The sequence below is a fragment of the Trachinotus anak genome, unplaced genomic scaffold, assembly GCF_046630095.1.
Source record: "Trachinotus anak isolate AG129_WGS33_773 ecotype Australia unplaced genomic scaffold, CSIRO_AGI_Tana_v1 ptg000004l, whole genome shotgun sequence".
Taxonomy (NCBI): domain Eukaryota; kingdom Metazoa; phylum Chordata; class Actinopteri; order Carangiformes; family Carangidae; genus Trachinotus; species Trachinotus anak.
The window spans coordinates 24810692-24831890 of NW_027273855.1; the positions used below are offsets into that span (position 1 = coordinate 24810692).

The window sequence follows — 21199 nt, forward strand, 5'->3', positions numbered from 1 at the left end:
CTGTCTGATAATTTATGAGGTCTACAATCCATTATATGTGCATCTGTAAGTGTTAATTAGCAGTTTATGGATGGATTTTGGCCCAGATGTTCTGCAGTACCCTTCCAGAAGTAGTCAGTCCATTGGAGAGGTCTCCCTAATGAATTAAAATACAGGCAAGGTGTCGTGCATCCATTCATTACAGCTTATGAACCCTTTTTGTCATGGTGGTGCCAAAAACAGTGACTTTCACAATACTGGATGTGTTATTAACAGACATGTGATGGGTATAATTCAGATAAACTCTCCTGGATGAATGACAGGTACACCAGGCAACTGTCCATGGTCCTGACAAAAAATTGGACTAATTTCACAGTTTTCACCATCATAACCCACCATCCATATAAGATATTGATAAACACTGTAAAAAAAAAAAAAAAAAAAAAGAAATAAAGAAAGAAAAGAAAAGAAAGAAACGTGTAAGAAAGTACAAGTAAAGTTTGAACAGTTTTTGTATTGAAACGTTGTGCGTGTGTTGAGTCAGTGAAAGCAACTCCCATCCACACAGCTGTGGCGGCGGAGGGATACCACCGCCTGCATCATCCACGCAACGCTGCGCCTACAACTGGAAAGGAAGGACAGAAAAGAAAATAGAGAACACACAGACTTGGACAAAATGTATTAAAAATGTCAACAACAACAACAAAAAAAAGTAAAACTCCAAGCCAAACTCCAAACTGAGACAGGACATGTGCACAGCCGCTGAATAAAGCCAGCTCACACACAGCTTCTCGGGTTGAGCCCATTGTGTGGCAACATGGGAAGAGGGAAGGAGGGTGCGCACTATTTCCCGGCGCGCAATGACATTGTTCTAGAGTGCTCCACGATCAGGGCCATCTTTGGTCGTCCTCGCCGGTGACAGTGTGGACAGTATACTCCATTGGCCATTAATGCCTAATGATTAATAAATAACATCTAACTTTGATCGAGCCGTTTGAAGCAGTCGGGCAGAGACAGAGAGCCAGTTCCCCGGTCGGTGAACTCACTGGCATTCTTTCCTTCAACACCCTTCATTTCTCAAGGCAAAAAGAGGGCGAGACGGGAGAGGCGACATGGATGAGGAATATGATGTGATCGTTTTGGGCACCGGACTCACAGTAAGTGGCCAAGCTTCATTCGCTGCGCGCAGAAAAAGGACAGATTGATAGTGTGAGCTTCCTTAAAGATGACATTATCCAGACCACAGGCCCGCTATCCTCTCCTTAGCCCCAGAAGTGAAAGCCTCCTCCTCCTCCTCCTCCTCCTCCTCCTGCATCCCTGTGTGTTTGTGACATTACAAATCCATCGTTAAGAGATGCGCCTCAGAAAAAAAAAAAAGTCTGTAAATGATGCGCTCGACCTATTTGTGCATGACAGGAAGAAAACAAAGCTCCAGGAGTTATTGGTTTGTAGATTCTCCCAGCCGGCTTCAGTGTTGTGTTACACCCTGTAGCATCTCTTAGGCGTAACCCCACAGTGTGTCATGGTCCCCGTTGCACAGACAGGCCTCCATCCTGAGGCTGGCGCAGGCCTGAGCTCGGGCTGGTGAAAGGACCGAGCCTCTCACCGCCGCCGCTCCCGCTGCAGCTCCTCTCATCTGTCATCCTCTCACCGCAGACGTGTCCGGCTCACTTTGTGTGATGGTAATCGAGGGTTTCATGTGCGTAAAAGTCGACATTTTGGTAGTTTTGTAAAAGGTGTCAAATGTCCTTTCGTCAGCGCATAGTCACAATAACTTATTTATGACGTGCTGATGTCATTTGGACATCACTCAAAAGAAAACAAATAAAAAATATATTATAATCATTATTTATTATTATTTATTATTATTATTATTATTATTACTTCAGTGGATACATGGGTGAAACGACCCAGACGCGCATGCGCAGACCGTTCCTTCTGTCCTCCCTGCAGCCTCCTGTCAAAACTTGCATTTACGCTCATTTACCTCAGTTATATGGTGCAACTGGCTAAAACTACTGCCGTCTAACACAACACTCCTGAAATCAATCCTCCCTTCATGAAGGTTCAATTCTGTTGCACCTGTTTTAGAGAAGTGTTAATTCAGCTTCCTGATCATTTTGGAGGATGTAGTTCGCTGTGATCTTGAATTGTATTGCTTCATGTTAACTCCAGAGGGACCCCCTTCCCTCAGTATCGTTTTCATTTTAAAATTGATGCTATGTTACAGAAGTTAATGCTGGGTATTAAATCTTGTTTTCTGCAGGAATGCATTCTGTCTGGGATCATGTCTGTGAATGGGAAAAAGGTTCTGCACATGGACAGGAACCCCTACTATGGTGGTGAGAGCTCCTCCATCACCCCTCTGGAGGAGGTAAAGGACTCCTGGGATCTATAAAAACCAATCAATATATTTTTATGTTCCTCAGTACATCTCATTTTGCTTCCAGTGCCATCAGCTGCAGTTTTACTGTCTTCATTTATCCTCCGTAATGCTTCAGATTCTGTGAGCTCCATAGATTTCCAGCACACAGGATGTCGCTGATGTCTCTCTTTCTTGTCCTCTTCCACAGCTGTACAAGCGCTTCACTCTCCCAGATAGCCCGCCTGAGTCAATGGGCAGAGGAAGAGACTGGAACGTTGACCTCATCCCCAAGTTTCTCATGGCCAATGGTCAGTTTGTACAGAGGGACTAAATAACCCACAAACACTCCCCATGTATTACCGATTAGGCCCAGAAATAAGGAATTAACTAATCAGACCACACCTAGATGTTAAGATGTAACATATGTCTGTGTGTGGTTGCAGGTCAGCTTGTGAAGATGCTGCTATACACAGAAGTGACACGGTACCTTGACTTTAAAGTAGTTGAGGGAAGCTTTGTCTACAAAGGAGGAAAGATCTACAAGGTGCCGTCAACCGAGACTGAGGCGCTAGCTTCAAGTAAGCCGCTCAAATATGTCTCATCGCAATTTATGAGCAACAATACGAGGAGCAGAATATTTAAAGCACTACCAAACAATCAACATTAAGCCTTTGTTTGAAATTCCAGACCTGATGGGGATGTTCGAGAAGCGAAGGTTTCGTAAGTTCTTAGTCTTTGTGGCCAATTTCGACGAGAATGACCCCAAGACCTTCGAGGGCGTTGACCCCAAAACCACAACGATGAGGGACGTTTACAAGAAGTTTGACCTCGGCCAGGATGTCATTGACTTCACCGGCCACGCCCTGGCCCTCTACAGGACAGATGAGTAAGAACAACAAAGTTATTCACAGCCCATTAGCAACTCTTTGACAGCTGCCTTTATTATTCTAACATGTCTTCATTGAGGAATAGATGCTCTAAATAAATCTAATAAAGTTTTAATGTAGTTATGTAGTAGGATTTCATTTTGTAATAAACCACAATGAGTAGCACATTGTTTTTAAACAGACATTTATGTAGATCAGAATCAACTTCCTCTGTTTTTGTTCTCTGTCAGCTACCTTGATGTTCCCTGTTTGGACACAATCAATCGTATCAAACTGTACAGTGAATCACTGGCACGGTACGGCAAGAGCCCCTACCTCTACCCCCTGTATGGACTGGGAGAGCTGCCACAGGGATTTGCCAGGTATTTTAATCCTTTCTGATGATTATGTATTGTCTGCAACGGTAAATACAGAAATATCTCTCCATGATTTAACAAGTCGTATTCACTTGTCATCGATAGGTTGAGTGCAATCTACGGAGGAACCTACATGCTGAACAAACCAGTGGACGAGATAGTGATGGAGGGTGGACATGTGATTGGAGTGAAGTCTGAGGGCGAGGTACAGCCAGGCTGATTTATTCTTGATTACTATGCAAATGTGACAATTGAATAATAACACACATTAGAGTGGAAACACAGGGAGATTGTTCCCCCTGAAATACTCACAGCCCTGAGTGAGCGCGTGTCGCCGTCTCCTTCATGCGGCAGGTGGCTCGTTGTAAGCAGCTCATCTGTGACCCCAGCTACATCCCGGACCGCGTCCGTAAGGCAGGTCAGGTGATCCGCGTGATCTGCATCCTCAGCCACCCCATCAAAAACACTAATGACGCCAACTCCTGCCAGATCATCATTCCTCAGAATCAGGTTAACCGCAACTCAGGTGAGGGTCATTGTCACTTTTCAGCAAATACTCTAAATGGTAGAGTGAAGTTCTCAGGAACTGAAGCAAAGACATTTACGAAGATGTTCTTTCTGTTGATTTGATTTTAAGCCCTGGAGCTATGGAGCTCACTTATAGAGACACATTACATAATGCATATTTCTAACTTTCACCCTTTCAGAGAAACAAGTCAGTTTTAGTTCCCCATGTCGAAATTAGCTTTTAGCTATTTAATTTAGCTGATTATCCCTAACCACTGAAAATGACGCTCCATGTTGAGTAGTGACATACAAGCATTATTTTTAACTCTTAAAGCTGCTGTTATCAGTGATCTTACACGAATCATATGAATACTTGTATATGAAAGTCACTCAAAATAACAAACCCACTGAGAGTTATCCTCCAACTCTGCAGTGTTCCTGAGCTCTACAGAATATTTTAGTGCCTTCCAGCTCATTGTGTTGATTTTCTGAAACTGTAACTTCAATGTTTCGGTTCATTCTCATGGCTCAGTGTTTCAAGATGCAGGACATAACATAAAAGGACTGCAAATGAGTGATATATTAGTTAAGTTCACAGTAACAGCTTTATAATAAGTCACTGTTGTGTTTACAGCTTGTTTCCGCTGCCCCCAAATGGACAACGACAAAAAAAACAACTTTGATTTGACGATTTCCTCCTTTTAACCCTTTTGTCAATTCTCCAGACATCTACGTGTGCATGATCTCCTATGCTCACAATGTGGCGGCCCAGGGGAAGTACATTGCCATAGTCAGCACCACAGTGGAAACCAGCGAGCCCGAGGCTGAGATCGAACCAGCCCTGGAGCTGCTGGAGCCCATCGACCAAAAGTCAGCCCCACATTTACTTCTGCTTGGTTCTGTCATTCAATATTTCATGCATTTAAGAACTCTTGTGCTTCATAATTGCGTGTATTTATGGGAGTTGTTTTTTTTTCCAACAGGTTTGTGGCTATTAGTGATCTTTACGAGCCCACAGACGATGGTACTGAGAGCCAGGTAAGACATAAAACAGACATTAAAACCCATTTCCAGAGAAAAAATTATGTGGTTCTCATGGCCAGTATTTTAGTGACGGGGTGTCTAAGAAATACCTCGACAGCTATTGGATGGATTGCCATCTTAACCTGCAGAACATCAGCATGTCTGTGTTGGGGCTGAGGGGGTGTGAGCTTGCTGATGTTAGCAGTTAGCTTTAAGCCCTGCTGCTACAGCCACACAGAGCCACTAGCTTGGCTGTAGATTCCTGAGTCTTATTATTATTTTATCTTCCCCAGGTCTTCGCCTCAAGGTCCTACGATGCCACCACTCACTTCGAGACCACTTGCAACGACATCAAGGACATCTACAAACGTATGACCGGGAGCGACTTTGACTTTGAGAACATGAAACGCAAACAGAACGACGTGTTTGGGGAGGATGAGCAGTGAGCGGGTAGTGAGGGGCTTCCCGAGAGAGAGAGAGAGAGAGAGAGAGAGAGAGAGGTGGCGGGGCTGGGAGAGGAGGTGGGGTGAAAAGGGGCGAAACAGGTGGCAGAGCCTGCAGCAGAGAGGGCCAGGGTGGGTGGGGGGGGGCTGCCTGAGCAGTGCTTTAAAAATACAAACAAATGGGGTTGGGAGTAAAATTAAAAGAGGGATGAAGCGTGGAGAAGAAGACGGGGGGCGTTTCTGGGCTCTGCCTGCCCTCAGCCATTTGCCTCCTTTTCCTTACGTCCCTCTCTCTCTTTGACACGCATTTGAACACATAAATGCTCACAAACACACACACACACAAACACACACACGCTGTTCAAATACTCACACTCCCTATCTCTGTCACTGAAAAGCAGGGTTGATATGGTCTTTCATTCCATTGTAGACTTTACAGTATAATCATGTCTTAACTATTATCTTTAGAGGTGAATTTATTACTTGTTGTTGGCGATTTTCAACGCATTTCATTCTTTCTGTAACGTCTCTCTCCTCATATCAGAGGTTGGCGTGGATGGAAGTTTCGATGGCATTGGGAGGTGCGGGTGGCGAGCTCTGACATGAGAGACCTTGTAACGGCTTAGTGTAGAATCCTCTGGAAGGGTCACCTCCAGTTGACATGCATGCATCTTTTACACACAGTAGTATTGTACATAGACTCTAATGACACTGTGGTATGAAGGCTGGACCATTCCACGCATCGCTCCTGTCAACCCTGCTTTCACTTTTCTCTTACTTGGTCTTTTACCTGTGTTAATTCAATAGGCGCCGCTCCTTTTGGCAAAATCTGTTGATCGGGCAAAGAAAAAAAAAAAAATGTGATGAAAAGTTACATATAAATGGGCTGTTCTGTCAACTGATAGTGCTCACTTTGCAATGCTGTTGTGTTCCCTGTGCTAGCAGGCAAGCTAACCAGTGGCTATTAATTGTCACCCCCTCAAAAAAAACAACAACAACTCTTCCTTTGTTTTTCTCTGTTTTTGTGATGTCAATTTTGAATTTCAATAGTTTACTTTCTAACATTTTAAATTATTGAAGAGTTTTATTTCTATATATTTGGTGCACATTTCACTGGCTGAAGTTATGAAGTTTACAGAGCTGAGGTTGAAACTGTGGTCTTCAAGATGAACATTTAAAAAAAAAAAAAAAAAGGGAATGTCGGGAGCTAAAGAGGCATGAAGGGGATTTGTCTGGTTCTGGGTGAGGCTTTCTATGAAGTATTCTGGTTCTGATTGGGAACGAGCGATGAAAACAAGCTGATTATACACGGCTGAGATTGCGAGGAAGTGCGCCATGGAGGGGAAACAGAATGTATGTGGAAGAATGTTTTTGATTTGACGTTTGCAGAGTTTCACCTTCGAGTGAAAAGAGGGCGAAGACTGAAATTTCGGCTCAAAGTGAAAGCACCTGATTGTGTCTTGGTTGTTTCAACCCTTGTGTCTGTGTCATTGAGATAAGTCATTCCCCTAGAAACCAAATCCTATGAAGAACTGTAGTTGTTAAACATAGAGGGAAAAGCTGGAATCTCCCATCGTTTTAAAAGTAGCAAAAGTATGAAGCCACAGTTACAAGTGCCGCCCCACAGGAGTGAACCACGATGCTTTTATTTGGTTGCAGCCTTAATTTAGGGTCTGATTCAAATGTTTGGGCCCTTTCCAAAAAAAAAAATGACTGTTTTGTTTTAACTAACACTTAGTGGCAGGTCAGTCTTGTGCCAAAAATGGTGTTGCTGTTATTGGCGAAACTTGCTGGCAACGTTAAAAGCTCAGTTTGGTAGCGCTTGTTGCTGTGCAGATCTGTCTGAATACTATAATAGGGATATTGTTTTCTACACCTGAGTGGAGGCAGTTCCTCATACATCTCTGCACAGCGCACGCCCGCTCACAGCCGGACTGATCTGTGATCTGTGGCTCGGCTTGTTGCACATCAACAAACAAACAGATGAGACGCTCTGAGCATTTCCTTTCAAAATACTGAAGCATTTCACTTTACCCACCAGGACCGGTCCCTTAACAACTCTAAACAGAGTCGACGTGTTTGGGGTGTTGACGTGTCTTATTGTTATGCTCTATTTATTTGAATTTCACTGATGTATTGTGAAAAGGTTTTATGTCAGACGCATATGCTATGCTGTTAGTTTATGATCCGACAAAACGGATTTTAAAAGTGATGCACACCGAAATTACCTGTTTTCGTTTGTTATTTGCTGTGTTCATGTGTTATGTTTACCTTCATCATTCCAGTGTGGCATCATGATTTAATATGATTATTTAAGCATTCCTAAGAAACAGGTTTTGATGGAAGGATAACAGCAGCAGTTTGACTCGGAGCTGAAATCTAAATCTATACAGCTGCGTATTCACAACCGTTTCACAGCCATGCATCGTTCAGAATCGTGTGTGGTCTTCATCCTGGAAACATGCTATCGGATAAAAACTGGAACACTGTTTACTCTTTGAACATAGATATATTTGAAGCCCTCCCTTCCCCTGCCCTTCCCCGGCATCAAATACTGTCCTCTCTCTTTTTTATTTATTGAAAGCAAAAGCCTAATGTGTGGTCGTACTGTTTTAATTTCCATCCAGTTTGGCCTTTGAAAAACCACTATTGACAACATCCCTTGAAATTGACAAAAGAAATAGTTCAGACTGAGTAGTAGAAAACTTACTGTCCTTGTTTGATCACTAGTATGTGAACAATGCCTAATGTCTTGTGTAACAAATAAAAACGAATTAAACTATGAATGAAATGATAGAAAAATAAAAGCACATGGCAAACCTGGAAAAGACCCTCATTTTGTTCTGTGCTTCTTTTTGAGTGAGTGAGGAACCTCCTGCGGGTAGATTGTCTATACATACATACATACAATAGTGTTTTATATACACTTGTACTAAAAATACAACTTACAGAATGATACAGTTTTAATAATTACACATTATTCTGAAGTAGAAGAATCTGGCTTTGCCTAATAATCACGACCCAATGATGAGATATAAGAATAATCTGATAGATAGACTTTTGAAGTTGAGTTGGTGTGCCTGACATTTCGGAGCGAGCGCAAAACTGCTGCAGCACAAATGGACGTGTTGTGGTTGCCATGCGACCAGAAGAACATTGTGTCTCTGTCAGAACACGGAGCTTGAATCCAATTCAAATTCAGGAGAAGGCACAAAAGAATCATTCAGTCCTTCATTATACTTGTCGAACTTTACGTCCTCATTATTCCTTCATTTGCAGCTTTTTTCCCCTCCTCCTCACTGTAGTCTCTAATCTGTCACCACCTCGTCTCCTCTTCCGCAACCACACCTGTGTTTCACTGCTCCTCACAGAACATGACAGCCTCACTCAGAGACTGTGGCAACATGTCATTTTAGCCTCGTGGAGTCCCACTTCTTGTTCGTCCTTTGTCCAATAACCACGCCGTGATAATTGCTGTGACCTGCAGCCAGGCACCAAGGTGGAGCTGACTCGGCTAGAATTACACACGATCCACCACGTAGCTCTCGTATGGGTGACCCAGAAGTCTCTGGATCTCTGCCTTGGGAACCACCCAGCACTTGCCCAAGTGGCGTTTCCGCACCGTGTCTTTCAGCGTCTTGTCTTGCAGGGTGACCGACATGTGCTCTGAGCCCCACCTCAGGATCCCCCTGGCTAAAACTCCCTCCTTGGTAGCTTGGTGAGCACCTCCACCCACATGATCCTTCACCACCGTCACACTCATGTCAGTGTGTTGAAACTGGCCTGCAGGCAGATAAAGGGCAGCAATGATGGAATGTAGTATATTCAATAAAGTACCGGAATTAAGTATAAATTTGAGGTGAGTGTTTCAATTAAATGGTATTTTATAACATGAAATTAGGGAAATAAATAAATTTCAGTTATTTGACAGTTACTTAACATTGATTGATCTCCAATTAACGACATAAGAAATACTTAACACTGATTTTACTTAAAAAACTTGGAAATTAAACCAGTGTACCCAACCTGTTTGGCTTGTAGTGGTGGTAGAAAATAGAAATACTTAGATCATTTACTTATGTAAACATATCAATGTAAAAATATTCAATTACATGTAAGAATCCTGAACAATTATGTGACAATGTGTAAGTAGCATTTTACCATTGCAGCTGGTGGAGGTGGAGATGATTTATGGGGTACATATGGGGTATATGGGGTATTGTTTTTTTTTTTTTTTGGACAAATCTCTAATATTTGCTCTTTTTGCTCATTTACCTCTGGTAGAGTGAATGGCTTTACTTTTGATGCTTGAAAGTCACGCTCTCAGAGATCTCTGTTTTGTAATCTTTGGCGACTCCTACAGCCAAACATGATAATTGCAGGTTTGCTTTTGAACCATATTTGTGTTGCAGCACTTGGTGGTGGGTGATTTTGCAGATGAGTCATATCAGACATCCAGCACATAAAACTGTAAAATGGAAGAACTATATAATTTCATCAGTGGGTCATAGGCTCAATCATCATTGTGTTACCTCATTAGGCGATAGATAGTCACCTAAAAGACACTGCCACTTTAAGTACATGCTGATAATACTTGCGTATTTTTACTTAGGTAGGATTTTGTATCCAGGACTTTCACTTGTAATGGAGTATTTTTACATTGTTGCTAAAGTAAAGGATCTGAATACTTCTAATCACTGAATGTGCGTACCTAGAAGGCCTTGGGTAGAGGCAGACAGCCCTCGTCCATCTGTGATGTAGAAACCCAGGTGAGCCATCTGTAGGTAACTGGGGTGTTTATAGTGGTGGAACAGGACCAGGAACCGCACATCCTTGGCCAGCTCAATCCAGCAGCTCCGATGGTTGTCCACGGCAACCGTCACACCCTGCCTCATCACTGATCCCTGCTGATTGATGGGAAGGGTATCCCGCCCTTCCCCTTCCAATACAACAGTGTCCAACGAGACTGTGATCATGATTCCGCCTGTGGCTGTGGAGATGGTGAGGCGGTTGAAGTAGGTTCGGGAGCGGTCTTCAATGCCATGCTTGGAGGGAGCCCCTATCAGTTGGCCATCCACAATGATCCCTTGAGGAGGAAGGAAACCCATGGACAGAATTGATAATGCACCCAAAAGTAATGCAGGCACCTAAAAGACATGTAATGTCACATATCATTGCAATGCATACCTCTGTCTGGGTCCTCTAACAGTCTGAGAACGTCCTTAGCCCTGCCGTCTACTGTGAAGCACAGGTTCTGATGCAGCTTCGGCAGCTGAACCACAAAGTGTGGATCTCCGTCAACTACAACAGACAATACTGAGCATTAATATGATATATAGTACATTAAATATTCAAATGACTTTAAGGTGTAATTAAACAAAGCAGAGGCTCTTCACCTGATGAGGAGAAGACCCTCACAGTGCTCAAACTGGAAGAAGGCTCTAAAAGCACAAGACATTCAACTAAAGGACAGTCCTCCTCACTCCCAAGCACTGAAACCAATGACAGGACTAGACATGTATTGCAAGCATGTGTTTCTACAATAAATCACATATTATTGAAGATATGCAGCTGTAATCAGCAGCCAATAAAAAAACTTACCAAATGAATCTGTTTCCGCAGTGTCATCCCCTGAAAGTATGTCAGAAAACATATTTGATGAGAATTTTTTCAGTTTTCAGGCCTTGAAAAGCAGCGAGAGTAAAGAACTGCCTCTGAACAACATTTAAAACTTACAGGCATCATAGTTGAGATCGTAATCGTAGTCATAAGTAGCTTCGTAATCTGGGAAATGGAGGCCAGAGTTTCAAAAATGTAACAATACATTCTATCAAGAAGTTTAAATTTTACAGGCAACAAGAGGATATGAAGCATTATTGGTAATACTCACCTTTCACAAGGTCAATATCTATTTAATAGACAAGAGACAGAACATAAGATTACTATTTGGGTCCAATGCTGTAATTCAATTGATTATCATGGTGTGCCATAAAAGAGGTAAAATTATTCAGGGAATCAAAAACAAGAATATAAATTTGTGTAGCAGAATTCAGGTGCTTTTTCGGTCATAATCCGGTAATCGTCTCAGAATTCTTCTGTTTTACTTTGTGATCCTTTGGATATATACAATAAAATAGCTAGAAACAACCGTAAAATGCTTGTTATGCATTGATGCTTCAGCATGAACGGTCTGTTTTTGCTATTATTACTTTATTTATTTTCACTTAAATAGGATTTAAAATTACAGGACTTCTAATTGTAATTGAGTATTTTTACATTGTGGTGTTGGTATTTTTACAAAGGATCAGATTACTACTTTTTCTGTTGCATTTAAATGCATCTCTAGCTGATATCCATCTGAAATCAAATTTAAACCTCAGAAAAAATCATTTGTTGATGTAAAGAGGAAGTAAAGTTTCACCTTTTCTCTGAATCTGAATGGAAGTAGAGACATCTAGTGGAGAGACAAGAAACATTCAGTTAGGGATAAAATCTGAACTCTTAATATTCAGTTTGTAACTTCTGATGAAACAGAAAGGCTATGATTGCAAACTAGGAACAGATCCTACCCAGAAGCCCTGCTGCCTCCCACAGTCGAGGCCCATCTGTTACACCAGGCATGGGAGCGAAGGTGGCTGACACAAAGGTGGCGATTCTGAGGTCTGTGTCAACGTTTGCATTTGTATTGTTGACTTCTGGAGCCGGTGCCGGCGCCGGGGTAGGAGAGGTGAGCGGAGATGACAGCTCCCGAGGCAGAGCGGTGGTGATTCCAGGCTGAGGAACATCTGGAGCAGATGTGCTGCTGTTGTCTGCCTCTGTGGATGGCACTGCCACTTTGACAGGAGGGAGAGCTGTCCTCACTGTGCTGGGCTGTGGGGTAAGTTGTCTGTCAGGCTGGGGTGCAGGGTCGGTTCTGACTGAGCTGTGCGGAGGCGTGGTGGTCAGTGTTAGTATTGAGGGAGTGGTGGTTTTCATGGCGTTGGGCTGGGGGGTGGAGACTTTTCCAGGTGCTGGTGGTGGCGCTGTTTTTAGAGCATTGAGCAGAGATGTGGATATCTTCCCAGCAGGAGGAGGGGAGGTAGTTTTTGAATGATTTGGGGAAGGACTGGACTTTTTACCAGATAATGGTGCTGGGGCAGATTTGACAGAGCTGGGACTTGAGGTAGTAGTTGTTTTCTTGGATGGTGAAACCACTGTTTTTGCTGTGGAAGTTGGTGATGAGCCTTTTTTAGTTTGTGGTGTGTTTGGAGGTGGCTGAGGAGGGTCTGGTTTTGTTTTGTTAGGTCTGGGGTTAGAAGGTCTGCTGGGCTTCTTTGCACCACCGGCAGCTGGTATTTTGGTGGTAGCGGTAGTCGTTGCTGTTGTGGTTATAGTGGCTGTGGTGGGTTTTGCAGTGGTTGGAGTTTGAGCTGCTTCATCTGCATCTGGCTTAACCACAACTAAAGAAGTGACTGGTGTTACAAAGTTATATTTGAGGGAGAGATTTGTGGCCTTTTCTGCCAGTAGCCTCTGAGTTGCAGGGTCAGTAACGTTCAGTTTGGCCAGTAGCAGCTCTTTGATGGTGAAATACGCCCAGAGACGATGCACAAAGCTGGAGATACCTTCTAAACCACCTGAACAGTCCAGCGAATCTGCACTCTCATTCCCCTTTGCATGGGAAATCGACACATCGTTCTCCATCTTGACACGTTGCTTAGAATCAGTGGCAGACATTGACACCTTTAAATCTTTGAGCCCTGCTTTCACCCGCCCAACCACAACCAACTCAGAGCCTTGGAAGTAGTTCGGGAACAGGGAGCGGGTGACGTCAAAAGCCTGATCATCAAGGTAGGACAGCTGGATGTCTGATAGCAAAGGGCTGGCTACTTCATCATAGAAACCCTTCAGCTGCAAGGCTGCATCTGCGTCCTCGTACACCATCCTGGCTACACCTCGGTTATCCAGAGCCAGGCGTTTCAAGAGGAGGAAGTCTGCATCATCGCCAAAGGCAAGACCAAATAGACTGGCTGAGCCTAAGGCCTTCTTGGCGTTACTGAGGATGGTGTCGCCAGCTGTTACTCCGATGGTGGCTTCCCCATCAGTAAGGAAAATTACCAGGGGGACACGACGAGATGAGAGGTTTTTGGAAGAGCTTGAGGACGGAGGGTTGACGAGCTGGGCAGCTGAAAGCAGAGCTGCATTGATATTGGTCCCTGAGACAAGAGTGGAACAATAGGGACAATCAGTGTTGAAGGTGGAGAGCAACCAAAGAGTAAGGAAGTTAAAGATCATCTTAGTACAGTACCACAGCCCAGACAGTATAATTTCAACTCACATCCTTCAGCAATAATCCTCTTCACAAAGTCTTTGGCGTCTCGTACATTCTGCCGAGTTGCCCGCACTGTTCGGCCTTTCTTCCAAGTGTGAACCTTGTCTGAGAAGGTGATGATGTTGAAGTGGTCTCCCTCTCTAAGGTCCCCGAGGATGGTGTTCATGGCCTGCTTGGTCTACTGACAGAAATGATTATAATTAATCCTAGAAAATCCACATCACCTTTAGCAGTTTTTTTCCTCTTCTTGATGTAGCTCTAGTTGTTGCGGGGTCCATGAGGTTTTGTAAAAGGGTGTTTGTCCACTTTACCTGCTTAATCTTGGTGCCTATCATTGAGCCACTGACATCAATGACAAATATAACATCTTTAGGAACCACAGGAAGCCCCCTGGGTGCAAAGTAATGCACAAAGTAGCCATCATACACCTAAAAGAGCAAGAGTATAAAAGAAAAGAGTGGTAAAAGGCAAACATACAAAAACACAATTCTGTGTATCGGTATAAAAAATGCACACTTGTGCATTTAAAGAAATGAAAAATGCTGCTGACCTGGACATCACCTATGAGGTCCCTGAGGTTTACGTCATACTGAATGACAAAGTCCGCATCAAGACCCTTGGAGGAGATGCTGTTCTGCTGCTGCACAGTGGGACTGTAGTGAACTCGAGCACAGCCAGCGTTCTGCTCGACATGAGTGGAGGGAGGGGGGTCTGCCTCACCTGCAGTGCAAGATGGCTAATATATGAATCAAATCCATGTAGAATCTAAAAAATGGTGCTAAAACATTTCCATTAAAGGAATAGTTTGGGAAATAAGCTGATTGGGCTTCTTGTCAAGGAAAGTTAGATGAGCAGATTGATACAGCTTTCAGGTCTGTATGATATGGCCAGCAGCTGGTTGGCTTAGCTTAGCTTTAAGTCTGAAACGATAGGAAACATGCAGCCTGGTAACAAAATCTGCCTGCCAGCAGCTATGAAGCTCAATAATTTGCATCTGAGACAAAAGTGTAAAAACAAGTGTGGTTAGGTGCCAAACTACTTCTTGAACAGAAGCACTGACTTCTTGGAGTCTTCACCGGTTGTCTGGCATCCTCAAGGTGATGACAAGACTTTGTACTTTTGGACAGAGCCAGGCCAGCTGTCTCCCCGTTTCCAGTCTTTATGATAAGCTAAGCTAACTTGTTTATGGCTGTAGTTATTTATTTACCAAACAGACATGACAGTGGTATCTATCTTCTCCTCTAAAAAGCTCAAAGAAGGTTATTATGTGAATTTCCCTTAATGCTAAACTATTCCTTTAAACACTATTGTCAGTATAATCAATTGTGATTCATTATAAAGCCATTTATTCACCAGGAAGTCTCCTGTGATTCCTGAGTCTTTCTGAGAGTTTCTCACTTAATGCCCTGCACATCCAGTGGTGGGTTTCTGGTAGTATAATTACACTTCCCAATACTGTAACAGTATTCAAGGGTGATTAGCTTTTTTGAAAGCTGCTTATCCTAATACACAGTCCCCACTATATTTTGAGTTGTAATAACTGTCAGATTTTACCTTTTGCAGTGTTAGAGAGCAGTCGGGTTGTCTTGAGAGGAAGGACTTTGATGAAACTGAGGCCCGTCCGCTCTGTTATACCTACATCTAAAGTCAGGTTCTGCACGGCCTGTCCAGGCCTCAGACCCAAACTGAGCTCGTAGCGGCCGAGTCTCCGTGGCAACAGCTCTTCGTAGGTCAGACAGAAGGACATCCGAGCCCCTGATGGCACGCTCACCGCCACACGAAACTTCTCAATCTCCCTCTCTCTGGAACATTAGTGGGTCAAAGGAAAGAAAAACATAGAACATAACCTTTCAAATTAAACTTAACTTAAATGAAACTAAAGTTTAGAAAAGAAAAAAAAACTTGAGTTTTGCCTGTGACTGACTTGGTAGCGACAAGTCCAGCTGTTTTTCCTTGCTTCTTAGCAGCGTCGTATATTTTCCTGGCAGCAGCTCTTTCCTTCACCTGGGCCACATACACCTTGCCATTAGAGGTGCTGATGGGATAGAGGAAAGAAATAGCTCTCTGTGTGACTCACAGTAGCCAGATTATATTTCAGTCACCAACACGCCTGGCCTCCATTGAGTTGTTAAGTATGATGACTTTATTTTTGCTCCTTGTATTTCCACAGGTATCACAAAGCTGCTTCACAAACACGCATCACACTTGTTTACAGATGGAGTTCACACCATGTGAAAGGCGGAGGAGGGGTCATAAACAGGTTGAGTGGGAAAGAGTAATTTCCCTCTGAAAACAGCGTTAATGAAGAGAGATCTTGCATGCCAGTGATGCTCGGAGGGAGTGCCGCTCCGTGCTACACCCACCAAAATCCCAACCAAAACCTACACTCGGAAAAGGATCCAGTTCACACAGTGCACGTCCCAGGGTTTGGTGACCACTGATGTCATGTGACAAGGTGCTAAATTAAGGTCAAGTCCTTTGAACAAATATATCCAAAGAGAAAAAACATCAAGGGCTAACTAAAATAAACCCACAGACTTGAAGCCGGCTCTTGTTTGACACAGAGCAGAATGGCATGAGAGAGCAGAGTGGAAAATGGAGGCGCTTGTACTTATATGTGTGGCTGGGTGAGGGGGTGAAGGAAGGCTGTACATCAGTGACCTGCACACAGAACACAGAGTTCTTAGTTTCAGACACAGATATGCCAAAGAACTTGCCACAGCTCTGCCCCCACCCCCCTCTGGGTATTTGGTGATGTGCAGACGGTTGATGGGTGAAAATATGTATGTGTAAGTGTGTGTGTGAGATGTGACAGATTATGGTTGTAAAAACCTGCACAAGTTCAAGGCTCACACATACTTGAAAAATCTAAGTCTGCATCCACAGCCATGTACATACAGTAGACGTAGGCGTGTGTGTGTGTGCAGCGTATCTAAACTGGCACGGTGCCTTAGTAAACTGTGCGGGGGAGAAAAAGGGGGACTGGGCAAACTCCTGTCATTTTCTCTATTAAATTTCTAACTTGCGTTCACAAAGCCTGGCATTCATCTGCCCTCAGGGTCCCCCTCCTCCTGACCTGCTTCCACTCCCAAATCCAGCTCCAGGTTCGCTGTTTGGCCTGCAGTGTTGACTTATTTGTTTTGTTTATATTTAGCATTTTAAAGGAGAGCGGTTTCCAACCCTCTTAGTAATCAAATTATGCATCTACTCCGGACTGGATTTCTAGCTCCTTACATAATTCCTCTGAAGTTTTATTTCTGGATTCTCACCATCAACGAGAACATTACTTTTCCTTATTTCAGCTTCTCACCTTGTAGCAGGGAAATATTATTTCTGCTAGGAGAGGTATAATACTTCCCTGCCAACTTCAGTGCACAGTAGGTTTGGGTATTTGAGCTGTTGAAGGTAATCCAAATCATCCAAACACAGTAAGTGAGATGATTGGTTACATTTCCTGACTTTTACAGGGATGTTTTCTGTTTTTAACAGAAAATGTGAAGACAGACACTCAAACACATTAATAAATAAATGGAGAAAGTATGAATGATGTGGAAATACTGTAGGTGACAGTCAGAAACAGTGAAAGTTGGACTGACTTACATGCTGAAGTTGGAGATGAAAGCAGAGGAGGGCAGGTCCACCTCGAAGGCAGCTTCCTTGATGGTGGGGAGCTGGTTCCACACTGAACTCTGGACCGTTGTGACGGCATAGCGGGACACCACTGAGCACCTGACATGGTAGTCTGTCACCTTCAGCTGGTGACACAACAAACAGGCTACATGACGAAATCACTTGAGGTTGGAGGAGAAAGCAGTTAAGTTGAGGATTCATGGGAGATTCTTTATCTCATAGCCACCTGAATTCAACTTATTTGGATCCAGAGAGGTGTGGAATCACCCCCACAGATCATAACTGTGGGTTCATGTCAAATTTATTTACTGATGTGACGCCTGTCAGGTCTGACTTTAACTGATAGGTGTGGATTTTACTTAAACCCACAGTCCTACCCTGAGACGTAGGACAAATAAATCCTAAACCTCACACATGACTGTTTCTGTCCCGCGTCGCTCTGATGAGTCAGTGAAGCAACACCTAACAATTCCCTGCATGGTGTCTCTGCCCTCCTCTTGTTTACTCGGGTACTGCTGGCGCCTGCTGAGACCAATCTGGTCAGTGCCGGCCACATGACTGCAGGACGAGGCGACAGGCAGGAGGAAGAGAGCCACATCAGCCCTCCGGCGCACTGGTATTTAGGAAAGCTGTGGTTTGTGCTATACAGACTGAATTACTGTATGTTCTCAGGGAGCTGCTTCACAGTTGACACAGAAGTAAACTGAGGGGAAACCACAGTGGAGCTACTGATGATACCCTGAGAGGTGTTGGTGGCTCTTTGCCTGTCTGAAGTTCGTTTTGTAGTTCACTTTGTGTAACAGAGGGCAAGACCACAGACAAAGTACACAGATTTATTTCTGTTATTTTTGTATGAGTAGCTACGCTCATTCCATATTTATACTATCACATGCAAACATATTCAAAGATATAATAAGAACAGTAAAGCTTTAGATTGTAGTCCACAGGTTGATGTGTAAATATGGACTATCAAGGCCATAATACTGGTACCAACAGATACAAGTCAAGACATACAGGTAACATAGGGCAAAATGTGCTTTTAGTGGGGAACTAAGTAGTTTTTAAATTTGCTTTACATATAAGATAATTATCGAAGTATTAAGATGAAATAAGGGTACAGGCGCAAATGGCTTCAGCCATCATTGTGTTTACAACACAAGAGGTTATAATATGCCCTCTGAGCGTCTTTAGGGCTGATTGGACGCTACGGTGAGCTGCTATCGAAAAGTGATGTGAAGGCCCAGGGCTAGCTGGTTAGCACGCTAACTTCAGCAGAAGAAAAGATGTGCTAGAGACAAGAGTTAACACCGGTGTTGCTTTCCACCGCTGGAGACAGCTGTTGGTGAGTACAGGAATGAAGTTTGATGCTGAACTCGTGACATTTCTTCTAGACTGGTAAGTAAACATTATAAACCATTTTATAGTTATAGCTATAAAGGTATGTGTAATGTTTTGCTCCAAGGCAACAACAATATAAAAAAATCTTTTTAAATATTGATGATAATAATTATAAACTTCATTTAGATAATTACATTTTTTGGAAATATCTTAAATAATTTAATTTCATTCAAAACAATTACCCCATTGCTCTTGTCTCGTTAGTGATAATACTACTGTACCCTGTAATTATTGAATAGGAACTCTGTAATTAAAAAAAATACTAAGGGTGCAATTTATTTCTATTTTGAACACAAACTTGTTACCCACTTATTCCCCTTAACGGTTCATCATCTTCTTGCATACATACATATATATAAGTATTTTGCTGATATCCTGTAAACACCAATTAAACACACAGTAATCTGATAAACATTTGGCGTTTTTCGTACAGCACTAATACAAACTGCACAAACTTACCACTGGTTTTGTTGGTTTGCTTTGACGTTTTACTCTCTGGAAAAGAAACAAGTCAACAAGTCAATTGAAATGTAAAATGTCTGATTAGAGACGCCAGTGGCACATTGTAATGACATGGTGCTTAAAAAACACCATTATTTGGTCAAAATGCCTCCTTTTTGAAGTAGTCCCCACAATCTGACTATGTGAGGGTTGGGTCGAGATTTTGTGTCAAAGTAGTCTGAATCAAAGCCATTCATGAATGAAGGGGAAGTGGAACTGGAAATAAATGCTTTCACTGTACACAGGGCCAGTGAAGGTGCACGGTCTGGTCTCAAATGTTAATTTTGCACACAAGTCACTGCTGTGTCAATACATTACCACATATCCTGGTCATTGCTGGGAATTTAACATAAACAAGTAACTTTTAAGAGTGGAAACCCTTTATACAAATCATGTCATTTACATTAAATATAAGACTGTGTGAAAAGTTGTGCCTGTGTGAGCCACTGCACTGGTTTGTATTAGAGCTGCAGAAGCTCACTTTAGGAAACACGGACTTGTTGATCATGTTCTCTGACGACATTTTGCAGACCAGTAGCTCAACTTGTGACTGAAGAATGATTGAGGAACAGCTTTTCTTGTTGGGGCTCTGATACTGAATTAACTGAATCAATCCATCCCCTCACACAATATTTCCTGTGGAGTTTTAAACAGGTTCATAATGTGAAAATTCAACCCATCCCTTAAATGACACTATGTTTATTGAAAAAACTAAAGAATTCTTTTATCCGACCTTCATGACATCAATGGGTCCTTTAAATGTGCATTTAAAAGTCATGACATATAAATGGGGTCATGGAAAGAAAAAACAAATATTTAAGTTTAGTGGACTAGCTAAATAAACCCGAATAAAAGAAGAAAAGAAGAAAAAAAACCTATTAGAGGTGTAGAAAGAAGAAAACCATTATGAACCACTGTCCTCTTATCTAAAGGGGTGTGTTTGAGCCTTCACTGACAAAATAAAAATAAAATCCTCACCTGTAAAAGAATATTTTCTCCAAGGTGTGCTTCATAATCCCCTGAAAATCCATCTTGCACATAGAAAGTGAGGAAAACTAGAATGCAGTGAATTTTGAAGTTCATCACGTCCATAGTGATTCAGATATCAGGCTCCAGGATGAAGCTGTGGCCTCAGGTTGGAGCAGCTGGACAGCAGGACGCTGTGCACACACCTCACATTTTACACGGTATGTTTTTTCCAAGGGGCAGTCTGTCCCCTCCCTCACCTCCGCTTCGTTTAAACGGCTCCGCTGCAGCGATAATAATAAGAATAATAATAAAAACCAGCTTGTGATAAGAGGCAAACATCCGCCACCAAAGATGACCACACACAAAAAAAAGTTCGGTCAGAAAGTTGCGTGAGTCCCGCTGGGTGGAAGAAAGCAGCTCCCAGCTTGTGTTCATGCGTACTGGAGATTTCACGCACTGCTGCCACCGAGGTCCATGAGAAATGAGGGATTATTAACCCCTGCTCGACTATCTGAGGAAAGTACCCCGCAACCAAAGCACCCCCCCCCCCCCCCCCCCCCCCCCCCCTTCTCTGAACTCTGTAGGAGTGCTCCGAGAAATTCTCCACTCAGTTATATTCCTCAAACTGTTCCCACACGCAGTTTCCCTTGAGTTCACTCTTTCACAAAGGGCCATTATTGACTGGGAGGAACAGCACGTTGGTCTGTTGCGGAACCATTTGTTAGATTTATCTCCTCTGCTTCGCTGTGGGAGAGTCATGAAAACAACTGAGCTGCCAAACCCACACAAACAGGACTTGTAATGTGGATCTATTTTCTGAGCGATAACAGAAA

At 43.0% G+C, this 21199-nt stretch overlaps 2 protein-coding genes across 3 annotated transcripts; one reads left to right on the forward strand and one right to left on the reverse strand.

The window, feature by feature from the left end:
• The first annotated feature begins 838 nt into the window (after positions 1-838).
• gdi1 (GDP dissociation inhibitor 1) lies at positions 839-8391 on the forward strand. Its single transcript, XM_071477387.1, has 11 exons — positions 839-1136; positions 2246-2353; positions 2553-2652; positions 2788-2922; positions 3032-3230; positions 3462-3593; positions 3693-3792; positions 3942-4113; positions 4820-4964; positions 5078-5132; positions 5411-8391. The coding sequence occupies exons 1-11, from the start codon at positions 1092-1094 to the stop codon at positions 5561-5563; spliced, it is 1344 nt and encodes a 447-aa protein (XP_071333488.1). The 5' UTR covers positions 839-1091; the 3' UTR covers positions 5564-8391.
• Positions 8158-20862, reverse strand: itih6 (inter-alpha-trypsin inhibitor heavy chain family member 6). 2 transcript variants are annotated; one of them, XM_071477384.1, is made up of 17 exons: positions 20376-20862; positions 19356-19391; positions 17469-17623; positions 15793-15903; positions 15423-15670; positions 14419-14588; positions 14180-14296; positions 13875-14046; positions 12130-13752; positions 11982-12014; positions 11451-11468; positions 11297-11344; positions 11162-11191; positions 10957-11001; positions 10748-10861; positions 10272-10646; positions 8158-9343 (listed from the first exon to the last, which is right to left on the reverse strand). In XM_071477384.1, the coding sequence occupies exons 1-17, from the start codon at positions 20487-20489 to the stop codon at positions 9081-9083; spliced, it is 3672 nt and encodes a 1223-aa protein (XP_071333485.1). In that variant the 5' UTR covers positions 20490-20862; the 3' UTR covers positions 8158-9080. The 2 variants fall into 2 exon arrangements, with proteins under 2 accessions (XP_071333485.1, XP_071333484.1); XM_071477383.1 differs by having other exon boundaries at positions 10957-11052.
• Positions 20863-21199: the final 337 nt, after the last annotated feature.